The sequence below is a fragment of the Pogonomyrmex barbatus genome, unplaced genomic scaffold (genome assembly GCF_055798465.1).
Source record: "Pogonomyrmex barbatus isolate J1 unplaced genomic scaffold, ASM5579846v1 scaffold10, whole genome shotgun sequence".
Taxonomy (NCBI): domain Eukaryota; kingdom Metazoa; phylum Arthropoda; class Insecta; order Hymenoptera; family Formicidae; genus Pogonomyrmex; species Pogonomyrmex barbatus.
Window position 1 is genome coordinate 7,934,259 of NW_028297099.1, and position 23,977 is coordinate 7,958,235.

General features: G+C 30.7%; 3 protein-coding genes across 3 annotated transcripts; 2 read left to right on the plus strand and 1 right to left on the minus strand.

Annotated features, from left to right (window-relative positions):
• Positions 1 to 110: 110 nt before the first annotated feature.
• Hecw (Hecw ubiquitin protein ligase) lies at positions 111 to 7,123 on the plus strand. The gene is made up of 10 exons (XM_089070735.1): positions 111 to 251; positions 507 to 851; positions 986 to 1,953; positions 2,419 to 2,706; positions 2,781 to 2,985; positions 3,087 to 3,613; positions 3,701 to 4,038; positions 4,216 to 4,416; positions 4,521 to 5,480; positions 5,570 to 7,123. The coding sequence occupies exons 2-10, from the start codon at positions 551 to 553 to the stop codon at positions 5,679 to 5,681; spliced, it is 3,900 nt and encodes a 1,299-aa protein (XP_088926861.1). The 5' UTR covers positions 111 to 251; positions 507 to 550; the 3' UTR covers positions 5,682 to 7,123.
• On the minus strand, positions 6,935 to 17,132 carry LOC105426623 (cilia- and flagella-associated protein 44). Its single transcript, XM_011637926.2, has 26 exons — positions 16,084 to 17,132; positions 15,461 to 15,620; positions 15,107 to 15,246; positions 14,719 to 15,013; positions 14,493 to 14,637; positions 13,986 to 14,179; positions 13,604 to 13,843; positions 13,318 to 13,499; positions 13,080 to 13,218; positions 12,747 to 13,020; positions 11,966 to 12,200; positions 11,609 to 11,879; positions 11,298 to 11,464; positions 11,000 to 11,218; positions 10,599 to 10,718; positions 10,299 to 10,518; positions 10,036 to 10,224; positions 9,734 to 9,931; positions 9,139 to 9,660; positions 8,879 to 9,050; positions 8,496 to 8,785; positions 8,230 to 8,426; positions 7,927 to 8,144; positions 7,710 to 7,852; positions 7,421 to 7,641; positions 6,935 to 7,337 (listed from the first exon to the last, which is right to left on the minus strand). The coding sequence occupies exons 1-25, from the start codon at positions 16,245 to 16,247 to the stop codon at positions 7,462 to 7,464; spliced, it is 5,274 nt and encodes a 1,757-aa protein (XP_011636228.2). The 5' UTR covers positions 16,248 to 17,132; the 3' UTR covers positions 6,935 to 7,337; positions 7,421 to 7,461.
• Positions 17,133 to 17,372: 240 nt separating this feature from the next.
• On the plus strand, positions 17,373 to 23,422 carry LOC105426622 (protein SPT2 homolog). The gene is made up of 7 exons (XM_011637925.3): positions 17,373 to 17,934; positions 19,063 to 19,209; positions 19,355 to 19,484; positions 20,818 to 20,972; positions 21,898 to 22,813; positions 22,950 to 23,162; positions 23,235 to 23,422. The coding sequence occupies exons 1-7, from the start codon at positions 17,881 to 17,883 to the stop codon at positions 23,315 to 23,317; spliced, it is 1,698 nt and encodes a 565-aa protein (XP_011636227.2). The 5' UTR covers positions 17,373 to 17,880; the 3' UTR covers positions 23,318 to 23,422.
• The last annotated feature ends 555 nt before the right edge of the window (positions 23,423 to 23,977 follow it).

Consider the following 23,977-nt stretch of genomic DNA (forward strand, 5'->3'; position numbering starts at 1 on the left):
TAAAGTCACGCATAAATAAAAACGGCGGAGATTACGTGGGCAAGAAGGAAGAAGGAGGAACGGCCGCGCGGAGTGCCTCGTTACGTTACGTTACGTGTTAAGCATGCGATATCGTGGCGAGCGAGCGGCGACCTTCGCGTAGTGCCTCTTCTCAGCAGCCTTTACCTCGCGTACGCACGAGACGAGATGTGTTGATAGACGCCGCCAATTCCCACGTATATAAATTCAACGCCGACGGCGTTTACGTTCAGGTACCACTGTTTTATCTATTAATTCCCGCGATCTCGAATTTATAAGGTTCACATTTCATTGGGTCGAACTTTAACCTATATTTCCTTTTTCTGTTTTATTTTTCCCACTCGTCATCGTTCTCATCTCGGTTTTTTCTTTTATTTTTAAAGTATTACGCTATAAAGAGCACACGATCGTTGCCACGTATTAGCGCACTGATTTCCATGTATGTAGTAATTCTGCAGCCCTACAATCATTTGCTTCCTCGGTCGCAGGGTCTCCTTGGAACTGTCAATTGCAAATATGTTTTGAAAGGAAGATGCCATCCGAAGCAGATGCCATGGGCAGTATTTCTAAGGAAGAGGAAGACACTGACAAATCTATCGAACAATCTATAACATTGATGACTTTAAATTCAACAAATCAAGAATCAAGTATATCCACAAAACATGTAGACACTCATGTAACAAATGCAAATAGCGATAGGATATCCATGTCAGAGATCAGAACCAAATTCTTAAACTCGACTGAAGACGCAGGATCGACAACGAGTGATAGCTCCGCAACAACAAATGACTTGCTTGAAACAGAGAATCTATGTCCCTTGGATAAAACAACAGGTAATATTAGTAGTAATATAAATATCCTTAATATTCTTCACATTCTTTTGCAAGATATGGAGAATATTGCAAAAAAATATTTTTCTAGAATTTACATTGATATGACAATAAAGATATATTTTTGAATATTCTAGATACATCGGTAGTGGTTAAACAAACTGAAGAAAGTGACGATGATGCAGGTACTACATGCAACAATACGATACAAAATTCGAATAAAAAATCAATTTTTCTTGCTCATAGAAACCTGTCCAGAAAGAAATGCTTGTTAGCAGAAAATATCTCTGAAATTCATCATAATACTTTAGAATTAGCAGCCTGTCCTAGTAATATTGTGGATGGGAAAGCTTATGATCCTGAAAAGAATCGCAATGTAGTTGTTAACGTAGAAGGAGACAAGCATGAATCAAGTGCGGGAAATTTGTGTAATAATAATATTGACACCTCGGATACTAGGCATAAATCAATCGAAGAGACGATACACTCGCGCACTTGCAAAGAATCTTTAAAAGACAATGATTCTGCTACAGGCCATATCAGTTTTGCAAATACATTATTAAAAACGTCTAGCGATGACGATAAAGATTGCAATGTAGGTGATAGTAGCTTGTCGACAGATGGATTAACATCTCTATCTTTAGATACGTCCAAAGAATCGTCAAATTTGCACAGTGCAACCTCGTCGAATCACAGTGACGCAATTAACAATTCGAAAGTGTCTTTAAGTCTATTAGACAATAATAATAAAAATTTACTCGAAAATGTAATTGACGGAAATGAATTACCCAACACGTCTGAACATATTTCTGAAGAGATGTCGCAAGATATGGGACGTACTTCCTCATGTTACGATGATTCCGCAAGTACAAGTAAGCCGTTTAAACTGCCAATTTTAGAAAAAATGCCTAAAACTGCCAATGTTCAACAATCTGAAGTCGAAGAAAATGCAGTGGCGCTTTTGGACTCATCATTTATCAGACAAAATCAATTGGAAGGAGTTCGTTGCCTGGATTTGGAGCCTCGTTCATCGAATAGTAGCGAGGAAAGTAATTCAGATATAGAATCACAACATGCAAGTACAAGTAATAGCGATGTCAAAAAGGTAATTAAACCATTTACTTTATTTCTTTTTCTCTCTCTTAAAAAAATGATTTTTTTAATCATATTTTAACATCATATATAAGAATTATTTAACATAACATGAGATCCTTATAAAAATAATGTTAAATTTTTATATTATTGTATTGTTGTGACTTTAAGAATGTTTTGTTCTGTGGAAAATAAATGTTTGTTTTATCTGTAATGATTGTTTCAAAGAACATCATCCTAATGAACAAAAGTCATGCTAATAAATCATCAAAGTGAATGAATATTTATAAATCCTATATATAAAATAGGAGGAATTCTATATATATGATTTCTTCCGAAAAATGGCTTTTCTTCCAATTTTTTTTTTCAGTATCTTCGCATTTTTTAAATAAATCTTTTATTTTTTTTCTTGTTTCTTCTTTTACATAATTCTTCAATCTCTACTTACAATTGATTTATGAGTTTTGTTTTATTTCAGAGGCAATGCAGACCCAATGGCGTTGTAACAAAAGAAGGAGCGGAATATTATCAGTTGTGGCGTAGCACAGGAGGTCGCTCGTCTCCCAAATCTTTATACGAAACTCTCTATCCAATACCACCACCGCTTCCTCCAAGGACAGCGCATCGACCGTTACATAGAAGTAACGCTTTACCAAGCGGCGCGCCAGAGTTACCTAAACGACATCAGAGGCATCCTACACCATTGCATCCTGAGGATTGTTTTGGATTCGAGATTGTAGACGTTGACGAAGCCTCAAACCTTAAGGTTGAGATTGTCAAATTCAATTTATCATATTCAATGATATAGCTTGCGTTTAAACGACATGTATAATGTTTCAGTTACGGACAGCGGTTACAAAAAGTATCGCGTTATTAAGTTCCCCAAGATCGCACAGACAACGAGAAAGACCAGAATTGACAAATTGCATGGCTAACCAGCTAGAGTGCCCACCCACACCCACGCATCGACCCAAACCTTTATGCCCATTGCCAGTATGCCAAACGTCAAACGTATCTTTATCTTCGGAAGAACCTTTGCCTCCGTGTAAGTACAAATCGATATATCTGTTAGACGCGGCATGCTTCTGTTTCCGTCTCTTCTGTATCTTTCTCCTCGGTGCTAATCGATCGTTGTATATATTTCAGCATGGGAAGCGAGAATAGACAGCCACGGTCGAGTGTTTTACATAGATCACATCAACCGCACTACAACGTGGCAGAGACCGAGTCTGACAACACGTAATACCGGTTGCGATTTACGAAGACAGCAATTAGATAGACGTTATCAAAGTGTGCGACGAACTATCTCGCGCCCTGACAACATAGATCGCGAAGCTAACAGTTCAAATGGCAATTCCTTCGACGGTGCCGAGCGGCAAAGTGAGCGTACTGACAGGGGCGAATCTGAACCGTTCGATATTACCACGATACCACCGGTGTTATTCCTAACGCGACCCGATTTCTTTACCGTGTTGCACACAAACGCGGACGCCATGGAGGTGTATAATCGTAATCCAAGCTTAAAACATATGATCAATAGAGTTAGGAGGGATCCGATAGTATTTCCAAGATACGAGCACAACAGAGATTTAGTTGCCTTAATTAATGTCTTTGCTGATCCGAGTAAGGAACTTCCAAGGGGGTACGAATCAAAGCTCGATAGGACAGGCAAAGTAAGTGTTTGATCGAATTTTTCATAAAATTATTCAAGAAGAAAAAAGACAGTGCGTAATTGAGGAATATCAACGTTGCAATTTCAGAGATTCTTTATATGCCATGCTAGAAAAGCGACATCATTTGTTGATCCACGATTACCTACGGAAGCTGCTCACATACGAACGCTGCTGGACGAAGCCCCCGTTCCACCGCCTAGGCCACAGCAGGCGTCTGTAACTGCTACTCCCGACATACCTGTGGCCTACAACGACAAAGTAGTCGCTTTCCTACGTCAGCCTAATATAATGGATATTCTAAAGGAAAGGCATTCTGCGTTGGGACAGAATATTGCACTTCGAGAGAAAGTTAATACTATAAGGGTCGAAGGAACTGCAGCATTACAAAGATGGGGTCACGATGTCCCTTTAGCGTTACTGTTAAGGTAAAAAGCAAATATATATATATACTTTTTATCAGAATTTTACGCATGTATATATGTATATATATATATATATATAAATTTATACAGAATATATATATATATGCATATATATATATATATATATATATATATATATATAAATTTATACAGAATAACACCATATTATATCCTTCACAGTTTGTTCGAGCAAGAAATAATGTCCTATGTACCTGGTAGTATGGGCAGATCTCCACTCGGCAGCCCACATGCGTCACCTGGATTGACAAGAGCTTCTGCCAGAGCTCCAGCACCGTATAGGAGAGATTTTGAAGCGAAACTTCGTACTTTTTATCGAAAACTGGAAAGCAAAGGTTACGGACAAGGGCCGGGTAAATTAAAGTACGTCTCAGCATACATATTTAAACATAACAATATATTTGTAAATATGTTGCATTTATTGAAAAACTTTTATGTGCGCACGCGTACATATGTTATCTGTACAGATTACACATCAGGAGAGAACATTTACTCGAAGATGCTTTTACACGTATAATGGCCGCGTCAAAAAAGGATCTGCAGAAAGGTAAACTAGTAGTCATCTTCGATCATGAAGAAGGATTGGATTACGGTGGACCGTCCCGAGAATTTTTCTTTCATTTATCACGCGAATTGTTCAATCCTTATTACGGATTGTTTGAATATTCAGCTAATGATACTTACACGGTACAAATCTCGCCGATGTCAGCTTTTGTAGACAATTATCATGATTGGTTCAGATTTTCCGGCAGAGTTCTGGGATTAGCATTGGTCCACCAGTACTTGCTCGATGCATTTTTCACAAGACCATTTTACAAGGCGCTTTTGAGGATACCGGCAAGCTTAAGCGATCTGGAAAGTTTAGATCAGGAATTTCATCAGAGTTTAATGTGGATCAAGGAAAAAGATATAAGTATCGAACCGTTAGAACTAACTTTTTCAGTAACGGAAGAACTCTTGGGGCGAGTCGCCGAACGCGAATTAAAGCCAGGCGGGAGAAATATCGCGGTTACTGAAAAAAATAAAAAAGAATATCTCGAGAGAGTGGTACGTTGGCGTCTCGAACGTGGCGTCGCAGAACAAACGGAGTCGTTGGTTCGTGGCTTCTATGAGGTGGTAGATCCGCGTTTAGTGTCCGTTTTCGACGCCCGGGAATTGGAATTGGTTATTGCTGGTGCAGCTGAAATCGATCTGAACGATTGGCGAACGCACACTGAGTACAGAAGCGGCTATCACGACGCGCATCCGGTAGTAGAATGGTTCTGGAGCAGTATAAGCCGATTCACTAACGAACAACGTCTAAGATTATTGCAATTTGTCACCGGTACTTCGAGTATTCCATATGAGGGATTTGCGGCTCTGCGTGGATCCACAGGACCAAGAAAATTCTGCATTGAAAAATGGGGAAGGCCAAACAGTTTGCCGAGGTACTTAATCTTCTAATTCGCAATATATTCTTCTATTTCTTTTTGTATGAATCTGCAATATTTCTTTTATATTATCGTTGTTCTTTCAGAGCTCATACATGCTTTAATCGTTTGGATCTTCCGCCTTATCCCACACCCGAGATTTTATACGAAAAGCTGCTGTTGGCTGTAGAAGAAACAAATACGTTCGGTATAGAATAAAATGATGAATTCGGTTTGTAATTATAAATTTGTACAATTGATAGAACTATAACGGATTACATTTTCAGTTAAAAAGAACAAAGTTTTATAGGCCTAACAGCTTAGGAATTGTGGATCATTACTAATTCAATTTAATTAAATCGGATATACGATGTAAATAATTAAATGATCTGTAGCTTCACAATTCTTTAGAATTTTCAACCAGACAACGCGTTTAATTATTATTTAATTTATTACGTAAAATAGTATAATGTGCGATTGAATATTCTCTCTTCAAAATTTGTTGAAATTCCGAAAGTTCATACTTGTGATGCAATCGTTATGTATGTGTGCTGGGATTTCGCAAATCCCAAAACATTTCGCTTTAAGTTTTTTTCAAGTTAGCGGAGCTGATCCAGTTTTCCAAATTCCTTCATGTACTTCCTTTATATTTTCTATTCTATTTTCCAAGGATTCATTTGACAAATTCTCATGAATATCTTATAAATCATAATAATTTTAACAAGAGTAGATGATTCTAGAAATTATTACTACTTCTTCGTGAATTTCTAAAAAAAACAGATTAAAGAGATTAATTTAGACATATGCAAAGAGAATATATGCTATTGCTCTATTACTACTACTACTAACAACATTATTATCCAATTGTTATTTCCTATTGCTACTATTATTGTTAATTAGTGTATTGATACCATTGCTATTACTACTGCTGCTGCTGCTACTATTACTACTAGTGTACTACTATTACTCCGATTACTGTCACTAATACTAATATTGTGCTAATATAATTATAATCATTTGATTATAGTCGGATCTTAACTAGGATTCAAAAACTTATATTACATCAAAATCACTTATAGCTCCGCTAATTAAATTTTCTATTAAACATCTGCATTTTTGTTCATATCAAGATCCGAATGAGCAGTGTTAAAACATTTAATTGCTATTTATGGCCATCACTAGTGTTTCTAGTCCATGAGTTGAAATTTCACGTGCAGCTGCCTTTTAATGTATTTTAACATTCCGAAGATTCTTGTTAGTCATATTTAAAGAGTTTATAGAACTGAAGATTGTTAACGCAGAAGATGAATGTCATACTTTTGTAAATTAGCTGTTTTAAAAGATTCGCTAAAGAAGCACTTTTATCTTATGCTACTTTCATTTGCTTAATGATGACATAATATATAGATCTTTTAAGGGAACTGCACATATAATATAAAGAATATTAAGGGATAATTCATACACGAGAAATATAGACTTATTACGATACCTTTTTATTAAGCAAGTATGTTATTATTTATTATTAAATCGCTATATGTGTATATATAATAAAACTTATGTATTTGTACAGCTATCATATAATTGTTATATATAAGCGATAAATAAAATGCAACGAATATAGAAAGAACGGTTGTTTAGCGAATAAATCTATTTAATTAATACATTCATTATTTTATATGATTTCTTTCGTAATTATCGTAATTATATTATGAAGTTATGAAATAATCGCAGAAATCAATTGCATTTTGTTAACTCTATTCAGGATATATATAATTAATCACTATTTATCTTTTCAAAAATTCTTTCATGTGTAAAGTTTTTCAAATTATCAATGTTAAAACTTATTCATCTTTGTCCATAATAAAATTAGTGTTCCTGTAAATTCAATATTTAATATATAATTTAATATATTTAATGTATTTTATATAAACTTATCTTTTCAAAATAATTGAACATACTAATGGCCAATAATACCAAAATATACAGATATTTTGCTATTTTATTCATCCTTATTACAGGATATTGTTTCTTTCTGGATCGGGCATTGTGATTTTGTTTTTAATTTGAGATTTTTTATATCATTCTGAAATAGATATTTCTGTTGCATTTGATTTTCAAGAATCCTCTCCAATTTCATTATATCACTTTTATATTTCTCTTCCAATTGCAGTATTTCCTCCTATGCAACGACGATGATACCAATAAATGTGAAAGATTAAGTATCTAATAGATACAAATGTGGCTTACCTCTGACATGATATGTCGCTTTGACAATTTTTGAAGCTTTGATTGTTCCTCTACTAAAAGTGTTAGAAAATTTAACTTTTGTGTGTGTTCTCGAATCAGCTTATTGAATATAACCAACTCTTCTGCATAACTTTCTTTGACACCTGCAATAAAAATGTGCAGAATATAAAAATTTAAGGAATCAAAATAAATTACAATATTATAGAATAATAATTACGTTTGATTTGTTTAGTGAAATATATTGTTGTCTCATCCAAATTGGCTTTAATATCATATACTATCCTACGGAGTATCGTTTCATACAATTTATTTAAGGATATATCCTGACCGAATTTATTCATTATCTTCAGTTTTATCTCATTTTTCAAAGCTTTATTATTAACACGCATACGATCGCAATCAAGTTTAATTTTTTGCAGGTGCTTTCGAGCGTGTCTGTAATGCGCATATATTATAAAATTCACAAGGATATTTTTAATATCGATTATTTAAAGATTTCCTATATTTTAGATATTCTTACTTGTGTTTTTTATGTAACTCGAGTATTTCCTCGTGCAATTCTTGTACTCTCGCATATAATTTAGATAATTTTATTTTATCGAATACTACGCAGTCATGCACTTTAGATGGAACATGAGACTCCTCGAAATATTGTAATTGATGCAATTTCATTATTACCGTGACATCCACATCATTTAATTTCTGTTGTTTTTTAAACTGTTTTGAACAGAATACGATTAAAGAAAAAAAAAATTCTAATGGATTAGCGCATTAAATATGTAATACCATAAATATTTTTAAATCATCCTCGTCTTTCTTCAAGTTACTCTCTGTAAGTTTTAGTTTCTTCGTCTGAATTTGAATTTCTTTCTGGAAGCTCTCTACAACCCGTTGTGCATCTTTGATCTGATGTTCGCATGCATATCGTTTTTCTCTCGTCGAAAATGCTAAGTCATATAATGTTTTATCACATCCTGGCGGACATACGTTTTCATCGAGATAAAGCAAATCCGATTCTTTGCTATCGATAGTTTCCGTTTCATCTGAATCCGTCTCGGTTGTTGTCGTGGTGGTTTCTAAAACAATAATAAATGACATTAATACGTTTCAATGAGAGCGATAAATATTTTTTCAAATTTAATCTGTTGGATATATTTCTCTTATTTTACCATCATCTTCCTTTGTCTCTTTATATTTCTTTCTCATTATTCTGCATAGAAAATTACGGAATCTGTTATCGTTTATTCTACGCATGTATTCGGAAGAAATATCTTTAATCTGATTGCGTAATTTCGTAATTTCTTTCATTTTTATATCAACTTTGTCGGTAGCCATCGATATCTGAAAACGTCAATTATTATATGAGTTATGATTTTTTTACACGTAATAATTATTAAAATAAAAAAGTTGATAAAATTTATTAACTAACTTTATGCTTCACTACTGCGATCTCTTCTGATCTCTGGCCAACTTGATCTTGCAATACATTTTCCATTTTCTCGTATTCTTTCAAAATAATGTATTCTTGACGGAGCGTCAATAAAAATAAATTGAGATTGATATTTTCGGCGACAACGTTTAATCTATCGCGCTCTAATTTTTCTAATTTCTTGTCCAAATTTTCGTAGTTGGTTTGTATGCGTCTCAATACGCAATCTTGTTCGTATATTTTGCGTAACATACGAGAGGTTTTCATTTCTCGTTCCCACGGACTGTCGGTGTCATCGCTTAAATGAAGTAATTTCATATTATTTTGAACAGCGGATTGGATTTTTATTTCTTTTTCCACGGTAAGAAATGACACTAATGGTCCATTAGAAGTTATTGTATTTTCTAAAAATTTTTCATCTAATAGTAACACTTCGTATTCTTCGTCTGAACAGATATGCGTTTGCTCTGATAAAACCGTTGTTTCTTTTTGTCTTTCTGCATTCTTTGTATATTTCTCGATCTATATACAAAAGTAAAAGAATGTTCTTCTACATGTTGAAATATTTTTGCTAATGAGACATAATAATACGCACCATTATTTTTCTCTCGGGAAATTCTACATTAATATTTAACGTAGGAATAATTGGAAAAGGTTTCACACTTTTCAATGGTATTTCAGCATGAATCTTTTTGAGGGATTTTATTAAATGTAAAACTTCCACGTGTAGATGTTCTTTTTCTGTTCTCACAGCCTTCAGTCTCGCGTTAAAAGCTTCTTGCAAATAATAAACCTGCAGATATTGAAACTTTTTGTAAATAATAAAGCTTCTAGTAATAAAAAATTACACAACTATAAAAATAAATAATTTTTTTTTTAATTTGTCAATATGCAAACCTTTTTTCGGCAATTTAATAGTTCTTTATATTTTGAAAACAGTGTATCTCGATCTTTTGATAGCAAATCAAAAGTTGGAGATGTCTTTAATTTGTAATCACCGATAGTCCTTTTTGCTTCCTCTATAGCGAGCACATCGTGTGCATGAGTAACAGATATATCTGGTTTTTCATTATATATAATTTTCCACTAAATAAATCAAATTTGATTAAATTACAATAGAGTAAAAACACTTAATACTAGTATTTAAAAATGATACCAACTTCTTTCTCTCGTTGTTCCAATCTTGTTTTTCTCAAGGTATATTTACGTAACAATTGATTTAACTGAATTCCTAAACTGCTGTCCATAGCTTCGTAATTAATATCTTTTAAAAAATCCGCGATTGGCTGCTCTTTCATTTTTATCACCTCAATTTCTTCTTCCACTTTATCATTTTCTCGTTGTTCTTTTTCATTATTTTGCGTTTTATCGTCCGTCACACTAATATAATAGTAGCAAACAAATGTTTTAGATGTATAAATTGCTCGTAATAAATATTTATTCAAATTCATGTGAATTACCCATTTCCAATGACTTGTTTGTCAGATTTATGTATGCTTTTTGTGGTAGTGATATCCGGCAAAGTGATGTTAGGATCCAAGATGTGTTGACGCAGGGAATATACTACATTATCTGGTTTTCTATTCAAATACATGTGCGATATAAAATTTTCTATGTATACTTATATATACATGGAATAAATGTATATAAATTATATCATAAAATTATGAGAGCAAATACAGACTTTATTATCAATAGATAGTTGTTTATATATTAATTTACCTCATATTAACTAGGACATATAATTTTATATAATTATAGAATCTTTTTATTTAATAAATATTTTTATGTATAAATGTATATAAAATATTTTTACAAGATGATCATTTGTGTCTGCATTTTCAATGAAATTTTTACTTACGATATTTTACAAACGACGAATGGTAAGCATGTAATAGGTTGAACAAAATGTTTCAGAAGTTTTTGCAATCCAAGCTCGCTCTTCTCCATTTGAAACGCCAATTTCTCTCTTACTATAGCCATTTCTGCGTCCAATTCCTTATTTAGATCATCTGTGATTCTAGGATCTAGTTCCAATTCTTTGTCAGTTATTTGATGAGATTCTGGTAAAGCATTATTTCTAATATGTGAAAATGTAGATTAATACGATTTTTTATTTAATATCGCTTAACAATTATTTATATATATAACATCTAGACCTTTCCATGATCTTCTTATACTCTTCGCTTAATTTGAGCAATGTCTCCAATGTTTGTTGCCTACTCTGTTTCGCTGCAATTGCTATTCTGTCATGTTCAGCTTGTTGAATCATCTCTTCCAGACTTGCGTGATCGATTTCTTCAATATCTTCGACGCTAGCATACGGCTATTATTTCATCGCAGAATTTATTAATTATTATTATTATTAATTATTATTTAATATTAATCCTTATAGTCTCAAGAAAATAAATAAACAATGGTCAATAAGCTCAAAAATTAACAATGCTTTGAAGTATAATTAATAACATACCAAGGATAAAGTTCCTTTAATTGTTTCAAATTCAATGTTTTCGAGTGGCATATCATCGTTTATCTCGTAAGAAAATAAATTCCCGTCGTATCCACATGTAAATAACATCTTTTGATCATGGCTGAGAATCATTTTTGGAATGTAACCATTGTAATTATCGTGCATTGGAAGTATCCAGTAATCGGAAAGATCTGTATAGTCTTCGGGTTTCCATTTGCAAATCCGTATTTGTCCGTGCTCCATTCCGAGAAACAAATACTTTCTTCCTTTACTGACAATAACATAAAATAAATAGACGATAAACTCTCGTTATATAAATACGAAATTATTTTTTGCACAATACGATTTTGCACTTACTAGAAGAGACAACTTCGTATTTCTATATCATCCGCCTCGTATATTATAGTACTTTTAACAGGTTCCTTTCCAATAATTTCAACAACTTCCGGACTTGGATATTCATACATATATCCAGCGTCAAATCCTCCCATTGATAACCAGATAATGTCCTGACTAATATATTGTGCTATCAATACCTTGTTTGGTATTTTTGGTATGTATATTTCCGGCAAGGATTCTTTTTCTTTTATATCTATAATTTTTATAATATATAATTTTTTTATTTTCATTTCATTAATTTTATGCATATATAAATTAAAGAGCCATAAACGAACGTCAAAGATTTTAAATAACAATGAATATAAATTCGTTTAAGAGATGTGTAAAAGTTGAAAATAATATTAAGAGATATCTGACATAAATTAAAATAAATAATTATAAATGCTGTAAAAAAATAAATAAATAATTAAACCAAAGAAACAAAAATAAAATCAAGAAAATATGAAATATATGTTATTCAATTTCATTAAATTTCAAAAATGAAAACATACAAAATATATTGATCTATTTGCTTTAACATTTAATATTCTTTTGAAAAACATGAAAAAATATACTGTGAACAAGAGTAGTGTAAGAAGATTATAAAAAAAAAGAATAAACAAATGTCAGATCAAAAGAAGAAATTAAGTGACAAATTCTATTTGATTATATGTTTTGTCTGACATTTAAATGATTAAATTTTAAAATAAACAATAAAATTTGTCAGATAATACTGTCACAGGAATAAAATGATAATTACCGAGAAACGCTTCTTCGTTAATTTCCATTCCAGGTCTTTCAACTAATAATTGTGTCGCTTCTTTGTGCCTTTTCGCAAGCTTTTCTTTTCTTTCTTTCTCCTGCTTTAGGTATATTAATTTTTTTCGAATAGCAGATTTTACAGAATGAAATTTAAATGCTTTCGGTCGGCACTGAATGAGTTCATACGAGGCAATGGTGTACGGTTGGGGTGTACTCGGTAATGTAACTTCTACGCAATCACCTTGCGAGCATCCAATTAATAATGTTGTATCCTGTAAAGCTTTAATTAGGAACGACTATATGTGATATAAATTGCGAGTGTATTATTTACACGTTGTGGTTTCCATGTGAGACACGTGACTCCCGAAGGTACTTTAATGAAACCAATTGGTGTAATGATAGGAAAACTTTCAGTTGTCATAACGGTAAAAGTAAATATGGTTGAATCTTCGCTACCAGTCACCAGTAAGCTGAAATATTCTTATATAAAAATTATTGTTATTATATTTGTAGCAAAACGCATTATTTTCAAATTTTAATTCTATTTACTAAGACAACGTTTCTTCTACCTGCACGATGGATTTAAAGACATTGCCGTTATTGCCATTTTGTGTGGTTTTATGACTTGAATCAATCTAACATAATCTCCTTTTATATCATTAGTAGCATCAGCCATTAAGATCGCTACAACAATTACACGAATAACACCGCTTCCGAAAGCACAAGCAAGTGTTGATCCTGTTGCTTCAATCTTACAAATAGAAAAAAATTTTTCTATGGAATTATGATTATAGAGAAAAACTAAGTGACAAAATAATTGAAAATAAATGAAGAACATTTATAACATCAATTCACCTGACATGGGAACCAGACAACTTGAGTGCCAATGTCGTTAAACTTATGCACTAGAATTAATCTTTTTTTTATGTAATTATAAATATGCAGCTGTCCAACTTTACTTAATGTAGCTATAAAGGGACCCCATGTTGCATTAGCCATATCAGCTATAGCTCCTGCATGACACGTAAATATTTTTCGTGGTGGATCTGGTTTTGAGGTATGTAAATCTATTAACCAGATTCCACCATTTCCATCCTAAAAAGAAAAAAAAAATTTTATTATTTCCAGATATCAGTAAATTCTATTCTTTTTTTAAATTTATTCCATATTCAATTAGTCAATATTGAAATAAATGTTATCAAATGTTTAACATCACAAAATAAACTTTATTACTTACTTGAGCATACCAAAATGTACTTTTCGGATTATCTGATTCTTGCTTACATATACACATTAGCATTGAGCTATCTCCATTATCCTCACTGATGTGATATTCATATATAGGTTGAATCTCTAGAAAACGTTCTCTATTGTACGAATATGCTTGATCTATAGTTTCGTAAAACCAAATTCGAATCCATCCATCCATACCTAAAATCCATTCATAAAAAAAATTCATGATTTAGAGAATTTGTTTGTATGTTTCAAATTTCTCTGCATATATATCCAATTTCTTTTTAATTTAGTCATTATTATCTTGGTAAAGAATTGAATTGGAAAACTGATTTGAAAACTCAATTTTCGCTATATTTTTAATGAACTAATTTTTTAATTATTTTATTTATTTATTATGTAATAATGTATAAAAAAGAATTTTCGAAATTGTATAATATTTTCTTTAAGGACTTTTCTTATTAAATTTTCTATTATTTGTCATAAATAATAATATAAAAAAAAATTTTACCAACTGATATGAGTTCCCCATTCATATACTCAAATTGTGTGATCGCTTTAGCGTGACATGGCTGTCGGTTTTTTCTACATATCTCAAGAGTAATCAGACCTTCTTCCCACAGTAAAATATTTCCCCATTCACAGCCTGATATGACCTAAAAGCAATATAAATCTAAATGAGTCAAATAAATCTAAACTAATAGAAAAATTAAAAAAAAAATATTTTAATAATATGCCTTTCCATCTGGCATGATATACACGCCGACAATGTCAGAGATTTCCGTTTGTCCAAATCGACCAATATCGCCTTTTAATTTAAGACCAGTGAATGTTTCAGAGATTTTCCAGAATTTTATATGTTCTGAACCACTCGTCGCTAAATATCCAGGTAATGATGGAGATATTGTTACATTATAAACGTCCCGATTGTAAGATTTACATTTTAATATTATTTCAGACTTCTGCCAGTTCCAAATTGTGATGGTATAATCTGGATCTCCTCCTTGTGAAACCAGCAATGAACCATCTGTGCTGTAGAAATGTGTAAAACATGTAAACTATATATCAGAATGCAACAGATGTGAGCTTGCACCTTAATCTTTTGTGAGATTGCGTTTAGCATACCTATATGCTAAATAACAATAGCATTTCAATGTGCCATTGTGTAAAATTGTTACAATATCCATTGAAGACCATTTGTAGATTATTATTGGAGGTTTATTTCCATTTTCGCCAACAGCTATATGATTAAACATTGGATTTTTCTAAAACAAAAAAGAAAAAAAAAATAGAAAAAAATATGAAACATAATATTTTATATCAAAATAATTTTCACCTTAAAATCTATACAAAATTAATCAAAAGATCTCTGTTTTGTATTCTCAAAGCTTGCCTTGTCAAGATGTTTTATATATATATATATATATATATATATATATAAAGTATGATTATGTGTTATTACAGATATATTAAGACTACCGTTACATGTCCGATTCCACCACCCGTGTATCCTCTTCTAAACCATAACTTGTTTGTCACAGTATCTAAAAAATGTAATATGTTACCAGAAATAAAGATGACATTTGATTCCGCCACGCAAAGATTAAAGTATCTTCGACAATCGTATGAAAACGAGTGACTAATTAACTTATTTAAGGAATATGTATTTTTAATTAGAAAACTTTTATTATAATCAAAAGTATTAATATCCTCAAAAAATTGAAGGCCAATGAAAAAAGGAAATAATTGTAAGAAATAATGCAATTAGTGGGTAAAATTCCAGAAATGGAATGGAAATTAACAAAGAATAAAAACAGGATTCGAAAGTAAAGATTATCGTATAATTTTTATTGTAAAAAAATAAAATCTCAAAATCTTCAAAAATATCACAAACGCATAAAAGACGAATGATGCAAATCATTTTATTCTCCGTGCATATTTCTATACAAATTAATTAAATGAATAATGCATTCTTTTCAGTCTTGCGAATCTTTTTACTCCTAGAAATATATTTTACATGACATTTGTATTACATAATTTGAGAACAAAAAAAAGAGAGGAATCTGAGAATTGTTCTGAGAATTATCTACGAAAAAGGATACTGAAACTGTAAAATATTCATAGGTACGGTTCCATTTGGCACACGTTTTGCCTCGGATATATATTTGTTTGAATCATAAATCTCTTCATGTACTCCATCGTCATCTCTTCTTGTTTCCCGCTCTTCGAGCTCGCGCTCGTCCTTCCGGGAATCCTCTTCCGACATCTCGTTTTATTATATGTATAAACTCTTTCCGTTTTGCAGATCGTTAATGCTCGATGATAATACAAATCTGCGGAAATCAGGCGTATTTGTCAATATTTGTCACTGCGTGATGATAATTTCGAGAGAATGAGAATAACGAGAGTTTCCATAGATACGTAGCTTCATGAACGTATCTAGGACTTTTTTCAGAGGGGGGGGGATTTATCAATTCTGTTAACACATAAATAGCAATTTTTACATTAATGAATTGCTCTTTTGGATATAAAACTTAGAATATTTCTTCTGATTTTGAAGGAGAAAAATATTTTGTAAATCATAACTTTAATTTTTGTTTTAAATTTCGGGAAGAAAGATTGAGTCTCCAAGTCTCCTCACTGTATACGCCTATGCGTAGTTTCTGTTTACTTTTTGTTTATTGCTTGATTCAATATGTATGTATATGTATGCATAATATTTCATACGAAACGTATTTTAGATGAATTATATCAATATATTTAAATAACGATTTTTAATAATACGAAAATTTACTAAGATTGAGTCTTTAATCGCATCTCATCGGTAATTTATTTTCTATTTCTTTAATTCTAAAAATTAAAAAACAATAAAGAGTAGATTAAACCGAGATTAAAGTCAATCTACTTTAAAAATGGATATAAGACAGAGCGAGAATCGTTGGTATCATAATATCTCAGTTTTATCTAGATAGATTTTATTTTAATGGGCACACAAAAAACTTAAGCAGTAAGGAAATCAATGTTTAGTCAATGTTAACCAATCGATTGATTGAATTATTCAAACGCAATTACTCAATCCTCTTTCCATCCGAGTTCTCGGACCGATTTTTAGCATCGTGGACACAAGACTTTAAACGATTTGATTGATTGACGCCTTTGGTTACACTGCATGGGAAGATAGCTTTAGTCTCGGTTTACAATAGGTGATTTAAATCTTAAGCCATAAGAAATTGACCAATCATAGTCGATTATTCTCCTATTCTTCGACGATGATTGGTCAATTTCTTCTAAGGCTTAAATCACCTATTGTAGATCGGGACTTATGAGCGTAAATCGGAATGCAGTTCCATTCAGATATTCTCTACGTCTATGGTGGATTCCCCCTCTCTCGAGGGTTCTTCATATGAGTAGATGGTTCTCAATATTCTCAACCGAACCACTCCCGTCAATTAGTGTCGATCTATTTCGGTATACGTGGTCAAATTCGATTGGAGTAGATCGGCGATATGAACGAGTATTTTAATGGAGAGACTTTCGAAATGTTTCTCCGGAATGTGATTCGATAACTTCATAGACAGACTTTCGAAACGTTTGATGTCTCCAATGATTTGGATCGCAAATCCATCTGGAAAAAGAAGAATCTAGATGATCTGATCCAATATCTACGTGGAGAATTTTTGATATCGCGTCATTTGTTATTCAAAGAACTCGCTCTTCTCTTTTCCATTAAATATTTCAGAACGTTAAAACCTCGCCGATGTGCCTGGACGTGCCTGCAGCATGATTAATCTATCTTGATTGAATCTGACATTGAAGAGATCTGTTAATGTAAATGCGCAAATAACTGCGTAGAAAATTGCAGTTTTTCGTGTCTCCTAGTTTTCGTCCTGATCAACAAAATGGATTTTGGCACTCTAATCTCTGTTGCTCAGAAGAATGAAACGAAAAAACAGGTTAATCTATTTTGTTGATGTATATACATCATGTATCATATATCTGTCCTTATTTACAATCGAGCATTTGCAAAGTGTAAAGTTGCATATGGATAATAATGAGGTTAAATTATTCAAACTTTATTAAATTAGACTAGATACTTTCCACAATGGATTTTTCCTTTATCGAAATTGGAAGATAATACACTTATTTGTAATGCTTTGTGGCATCATTATAATTGTCTTTTTAAAAAATTGATAATGATGTTATATGTTTTTATGAATAGTGATAATGCAGTTGTTTTTTGGACAATAGTAATATCAAAAAATATAATTGTTTTTGCATATGTACAATTATGCATAAAAGTATTAAGATGCAGTTATCAAAAAATGAATAGTTTACGAGATATTTTATGTTAGAATATAGTAGAACAAATTATAAAATCCCAAAAATTATTGGATTTTTTAACGTTTGTATCTTGATATTTTTTTTATCGAAAATAACTAGAAGTTATACTGCATAAAAAAAATCTCAACAGTGACATCATCTGTGGATAAATCAATATAATGTAGCTCCTCTGAAATCCTACAAACACACACACACACACACATACCTATATGTATATATGTATGTATGTATTAAAAATGGTATTGGATAGTGAGATACCATGATATCTCTTATAGTTTGCATTGAAGGCTAGAGACAACCATTAAAATTTGTAACTTTATTACAGCCTATTTAGATATTGTAAGATGGTTGCTACTCATTAGTATCCACTGCGTTTTTATAAAAGCTGAATATCAGTTTTGCATAGAGAGTTTGATAGGTGTATATTCTGTACATAATTTTTTCCATATATATATATATATATATATATATATGATCACGTTCTAAAGATTTTCAAAATTTGGTAGAAAAATAACAGAAATTAATAAGCAACGATCTATCTAATTATGCATTAAGATTGAGATTAAATTGGAATTTAATTAAACAAAAGAAAAAAAGCCAATTTCAAATTTAGTGAATTTTATTTTAATTATTCAAATTCCAATTCAATCTCGATCTTAATTTGTAGTGTAATACAAGCTTTAAAGACTTACTTTTAAAAAATATTTATTCAATTTTGAGCATTATTTATTTCTCAACAGTCTGTGCCATGTTATCAGACAAAATTTACACCACCAAAGAAACAGTCTAAACAATCTAAAACTCTTTCTGAAAATATCAAGAAATTTTTGGCTCGAAAGGAAGAAGAAGAAAGAAAGAAAGCCTTAGAGGAGAAAAGGAAGAAGGAAGTGAGTAAAAAAAGCTTGTAATCATCCTGTAAGATCATCCTGTTAATAATTAATGTTAATAATTTATCTTTTCTATATCTTATGCTCTTTCTATATTTATATTATTTGTTATCTAAAAGAAGAAATAGACTTGATTTTTTTTTAGAATCTTCTAGCTTTACGAGATCAAAAGGCTCAGAATAGGATAAATAAACATTTGAAAGTGTGTAAGTCAGCGAATAAATCTGTAATTGAGGATGCCATTGATAGTGAAAATACAGCTATTACTATTGCAGGTAATATTATGCAACTTTATACATTAATTTTTTTATAACAGATTAAACAAAGGATTATTTTATTATTTTATTTAAAATATAAGTTACTGGGTAAGGAATCTGGAATAAGATATAAAAGTAAAGTTCCAAATACACATACCAAGACATAATTTTATTTAATTTATTTTTTTGCATTGCATAAAATAACCTTAGTTTTTAAATAAATTTATTTGAAAAATTATGACATTGATATCGTTAAACATCAAAATAATATGTTATAAATATCAATGCTATAACTAATGTTATAAATGCAAAGGCAACAAATTAAATAATTATACAACTTATAAACTGATAAAACTATAAAAGTGAAATGAAGGACAAGGCAGAGCAAATTGATAACAATCATGCAACTAGTAGTTTCTTTACACAATAAACTTGATATTAGCTTGATTAGCAGAAAACTCTTTATCCATAATGGGCAATATTTTTGCCCACAGGTTGTAATATATACGAGTGATACAGTACATTATTTATCCATCATCCCAAATCGAAGCAGAACAATTTCACGATGGATTTGCACAGCGATGGATGCTTTAAGGTCAGCCATCTAATTTTGGAGTAGTCTAGATAATTCATAAGTATGAAGTCTGTGCTGTAGCTTATATTTCTATCTCTATAATATCTGCAAATTTTTATTCCAAGCGATATGAAGTTATAATTTTATTTATATTTCTCATAATGATGCGAGTCATATATGCATGTTGCTTTGTTATTACATTTTTTCTTCTCGTCAACATTATTTTTGATGTATCTTTTGATATATAAATTTTCTAAATTTTTTTTCATAATCCTATTAAAATTATTTATTCTATTTCTTTCATTTTATCAATGTTATTTTAATGACATTGGAAAATGTTGAATGTAATATATATTTATAATTTATATATACTAATATCATACATGTATATATGTATATATATATACATATATATATATATATATATATATATATATATATAAAAAACATGTTAAATATGACAATAATTATAGTAAAGAAATGTTATTAACATTTAATTTAAATTATACATAATAATACTCTATTATTTTTCGCAACAATTATTCTTAATTGTCTTAATATATATCATTTGTTTATTCATACTTTTTTTATTATTTATTGATACTTTTTTAGTATCGGTAACTCTATGAAATGAATTTTTGTGCTTGGTATTTGGAACTTTATTTTTATCGTAAAAAAATATCAATTGCTCACACACAAAATATATTCTTAAAATATATCTTATGATATAATTAATTATGTATGAATTAGTTATAAAATAAAATATTGTTATTGTAGGTCCATCTCAGCCAGATGAAGATGATTATGGGTACGAATCTCAAGAAGCTTCTGCATTGTACAATCAATTCATGAGTAAATATAATAGTTTGCCCGCAGAAAAGCCTATTTTGAGTAGTGAGACAAGAACCGCAAAGGATATTGCATCTACAAAGGTATATAATAATTCTTTATCAAAAAATTAAAAAAAATTCTTTGAGTAAATTATATAAGATTATAATAAAAATTAGGGATGTGCCGAATATCCGGCAACTATCCAGTATGCGACCAATCCGGCCATTTTTTTATAATCCGGTCGGGTAGTCAAATAGTCCTACTATCAGATTGTGAAAAAGTCATTTTCCACATTCTAATATATAGTTATTATATATTTGAAATTTAATGTTTAAATATTTAATATTAAATAATTATATATCCACATTACACACACACACAACACACACACACACACACACACACACACACACACACACACATAATTATTGTGTATATAGAATATGGATATATAATATTTATAATATTTATTGAATTTCAAGTATGAGGATATAAAATTAATAAAATTAATAAGTTACATTATAAGATATATTTATAAAAATATTAGATTGATCAAATATCTGGTAGAATATGGATGCTCAAAATATTTAAATGGGAATAGTAGAACAGTAAATCGTAAGAAATTGATCAATCTTCACACAGATGAGTGTGAAGAGAATAATCAACTATGATGACTTTTGTTTAACATTTGATAAACAATACAAATGAAATGATTCTAAAAGCGTTGCAAGCATTAAATAGAAATATTATTAATTTTTAATAGAATTTATAAAATAAAATGTTATATACCAAGGTATCAATGTTCTAATTTTATTATCTATATTATTATTATTATTATTAAAAATTAACAATTCAATTTTGAAGAAATATCTGTCATAATAGTCTAGCTTTTTTTTTATTTTAACATTTTTATAGTTTTATTTTTTTATGAGAATGAAACTTGTATGTAATAAAAAAGCAGAATCAAGGATGAATATATATACAATATCATATTATTAATGAAATATATTATTTTATGTATTACAGGACAGAGTAAAACAAGCTTTGAAACAACAAGAACTCGAGGAAAGTAGTGGGCATAGGAGAAAAAGGAAATCATCTGTTTTGAATGCAAAAGAAGCTACAGTCGATGAAAAAGTAATATCTGATAAAACAGAAAAGAATATTATTAGCACAGATAAAGAAGATAAGGATGAAAAGCCGAAAGTAAAGAAGAAACCGATGCCACCACCTATGGGTTTCGCGGAGCTTTTAAAACTCGCCGAAAAAAAGCAGCATGAACCTGTAGTTATGGAAGTTAAACCAAAAGTCGAAAATGAACGACCAATGACGAAACGTCAGAAAATAGAATATATACAAGAGAAAGAAAGGAGGGAACAACGTGAAAAGAAAGATTTAGAAGCCAAGAAAACCAGCATCACAGGTGCATCCAGCAAATCTGATAAAGCACAATTAAATAAGATTCCTAGGACTAGTGAAAAGCTTGTAGTCTCAAATCCAATGCCAAATAAAAACACTGTTAAGATTTCAACGACCATTCCTAAACGAATTATTGATAAATCCGACGATAAACATGTAGAAAAAGCTAATTCGAGCAGAAACTCATCTAAGAATGAATTATTGGAAGAACGGAAAAAATTAGAAGCTGAGAGAAAACAACTGGAAGAGATGCGACGCGCTATTGAGGAAGAAAAAAGGAAATTAGCACAAAGTAAAAATAATTTGGAAGATATAAAATCTCAGTCTTCTAATAAATTAAACGTGATTAAATCTAAACCTATAGATAAGCAAATATCAGCTAAGGATATTAAGCCGCGGCAATTTCCACCTTTAGATGTAAAATTGCAATCCTCATTAGCCAATAATAAACCAAAACAATTTCCACCACCGGATGTTAGACACATGAAATCTAAGACGCTCATCAAGAAAGCACCCAATAAAAGTAAGTTCACTTATAAACTATAACATTTATAACACTTATTATAGATTCAGAAACACTAAATTATAACATTAAATTAAAATATTTAAACTTAAAATATTTTGAAAATTAACTAATTGAACTACATTTAAATTTATAGGACGTATTTACGACGATGAGGAAGATGATTCAGACTTGGCTGATTTTATAGATGATGGACCAGAAGATAATGAAGAAAATTACAGTAAACATATTAGTGAAATATTTGGTTATGATAAAAGTAAATATAGAGATACGGATGATGAAGATGATACTGCCATGGAAAGTAATTTTGCACAGCAATTAAAAGAAGAATATATATCCTCTAAAATAGGTATTTTATATTATAAATATTATAAATTTGTGTAGCTAATCTGGGCAGCTTATTAATGTAAAATATTTGCAGGATATATGGAAGATTTAGAAGATATGCGTTTGGAAGCATTAGAGAAAAAAAGAAAAGCTCTTTCAAAGAAAATCAAGAAATAGTATATATTATTTCAATTTTGTACATATTTATATGTTTATCTGATTATATTGATATTTATTGCATTATAAAAATTTAATATTCAAATATAAATATTGATAAAAATACTTTTATATTTATACACATGTGAGACGTGCAACAAGCAGCTTTGCAACTGTTGTAAAAATCTGATATGATTGCTTTTTGCCTTAATTTCTCATGGATCTAAATGTATAAATGTATAAATCAATCATATTGGAAAATTACAATTGCAAATCTGCTTTTTCTGTTGAACGGAGCCAATGCTTTTCGATTAGCTCTGTTATCTAAGGGCCATTTACAATGAGAGTAATATGGTGTAAATTGTGAGCCGTAAGAAATTGGCCAATCACAATCAAGTGTAGCTACGGTCCATTTGGCACTACAAATACTTCGAATGATCGGCCAATCAGAACAAAGAATTTTATGAATTTAATAATAAAAAAATATTTCAAAGTATTTGTAGCACCAAATGGATCGCACCCTGTGAGGCGAATAATCAGCGATGATTTATCAATTTCTTACATCAATGACTTACCGCATCATATTACTCCTATTGTAGACGGTTTTTTTAATAGACTTTCTGCAATAACTTCTTAGTAATAAATTAGAAACTAAGAATTGACCAATCATAGTTGAGTATA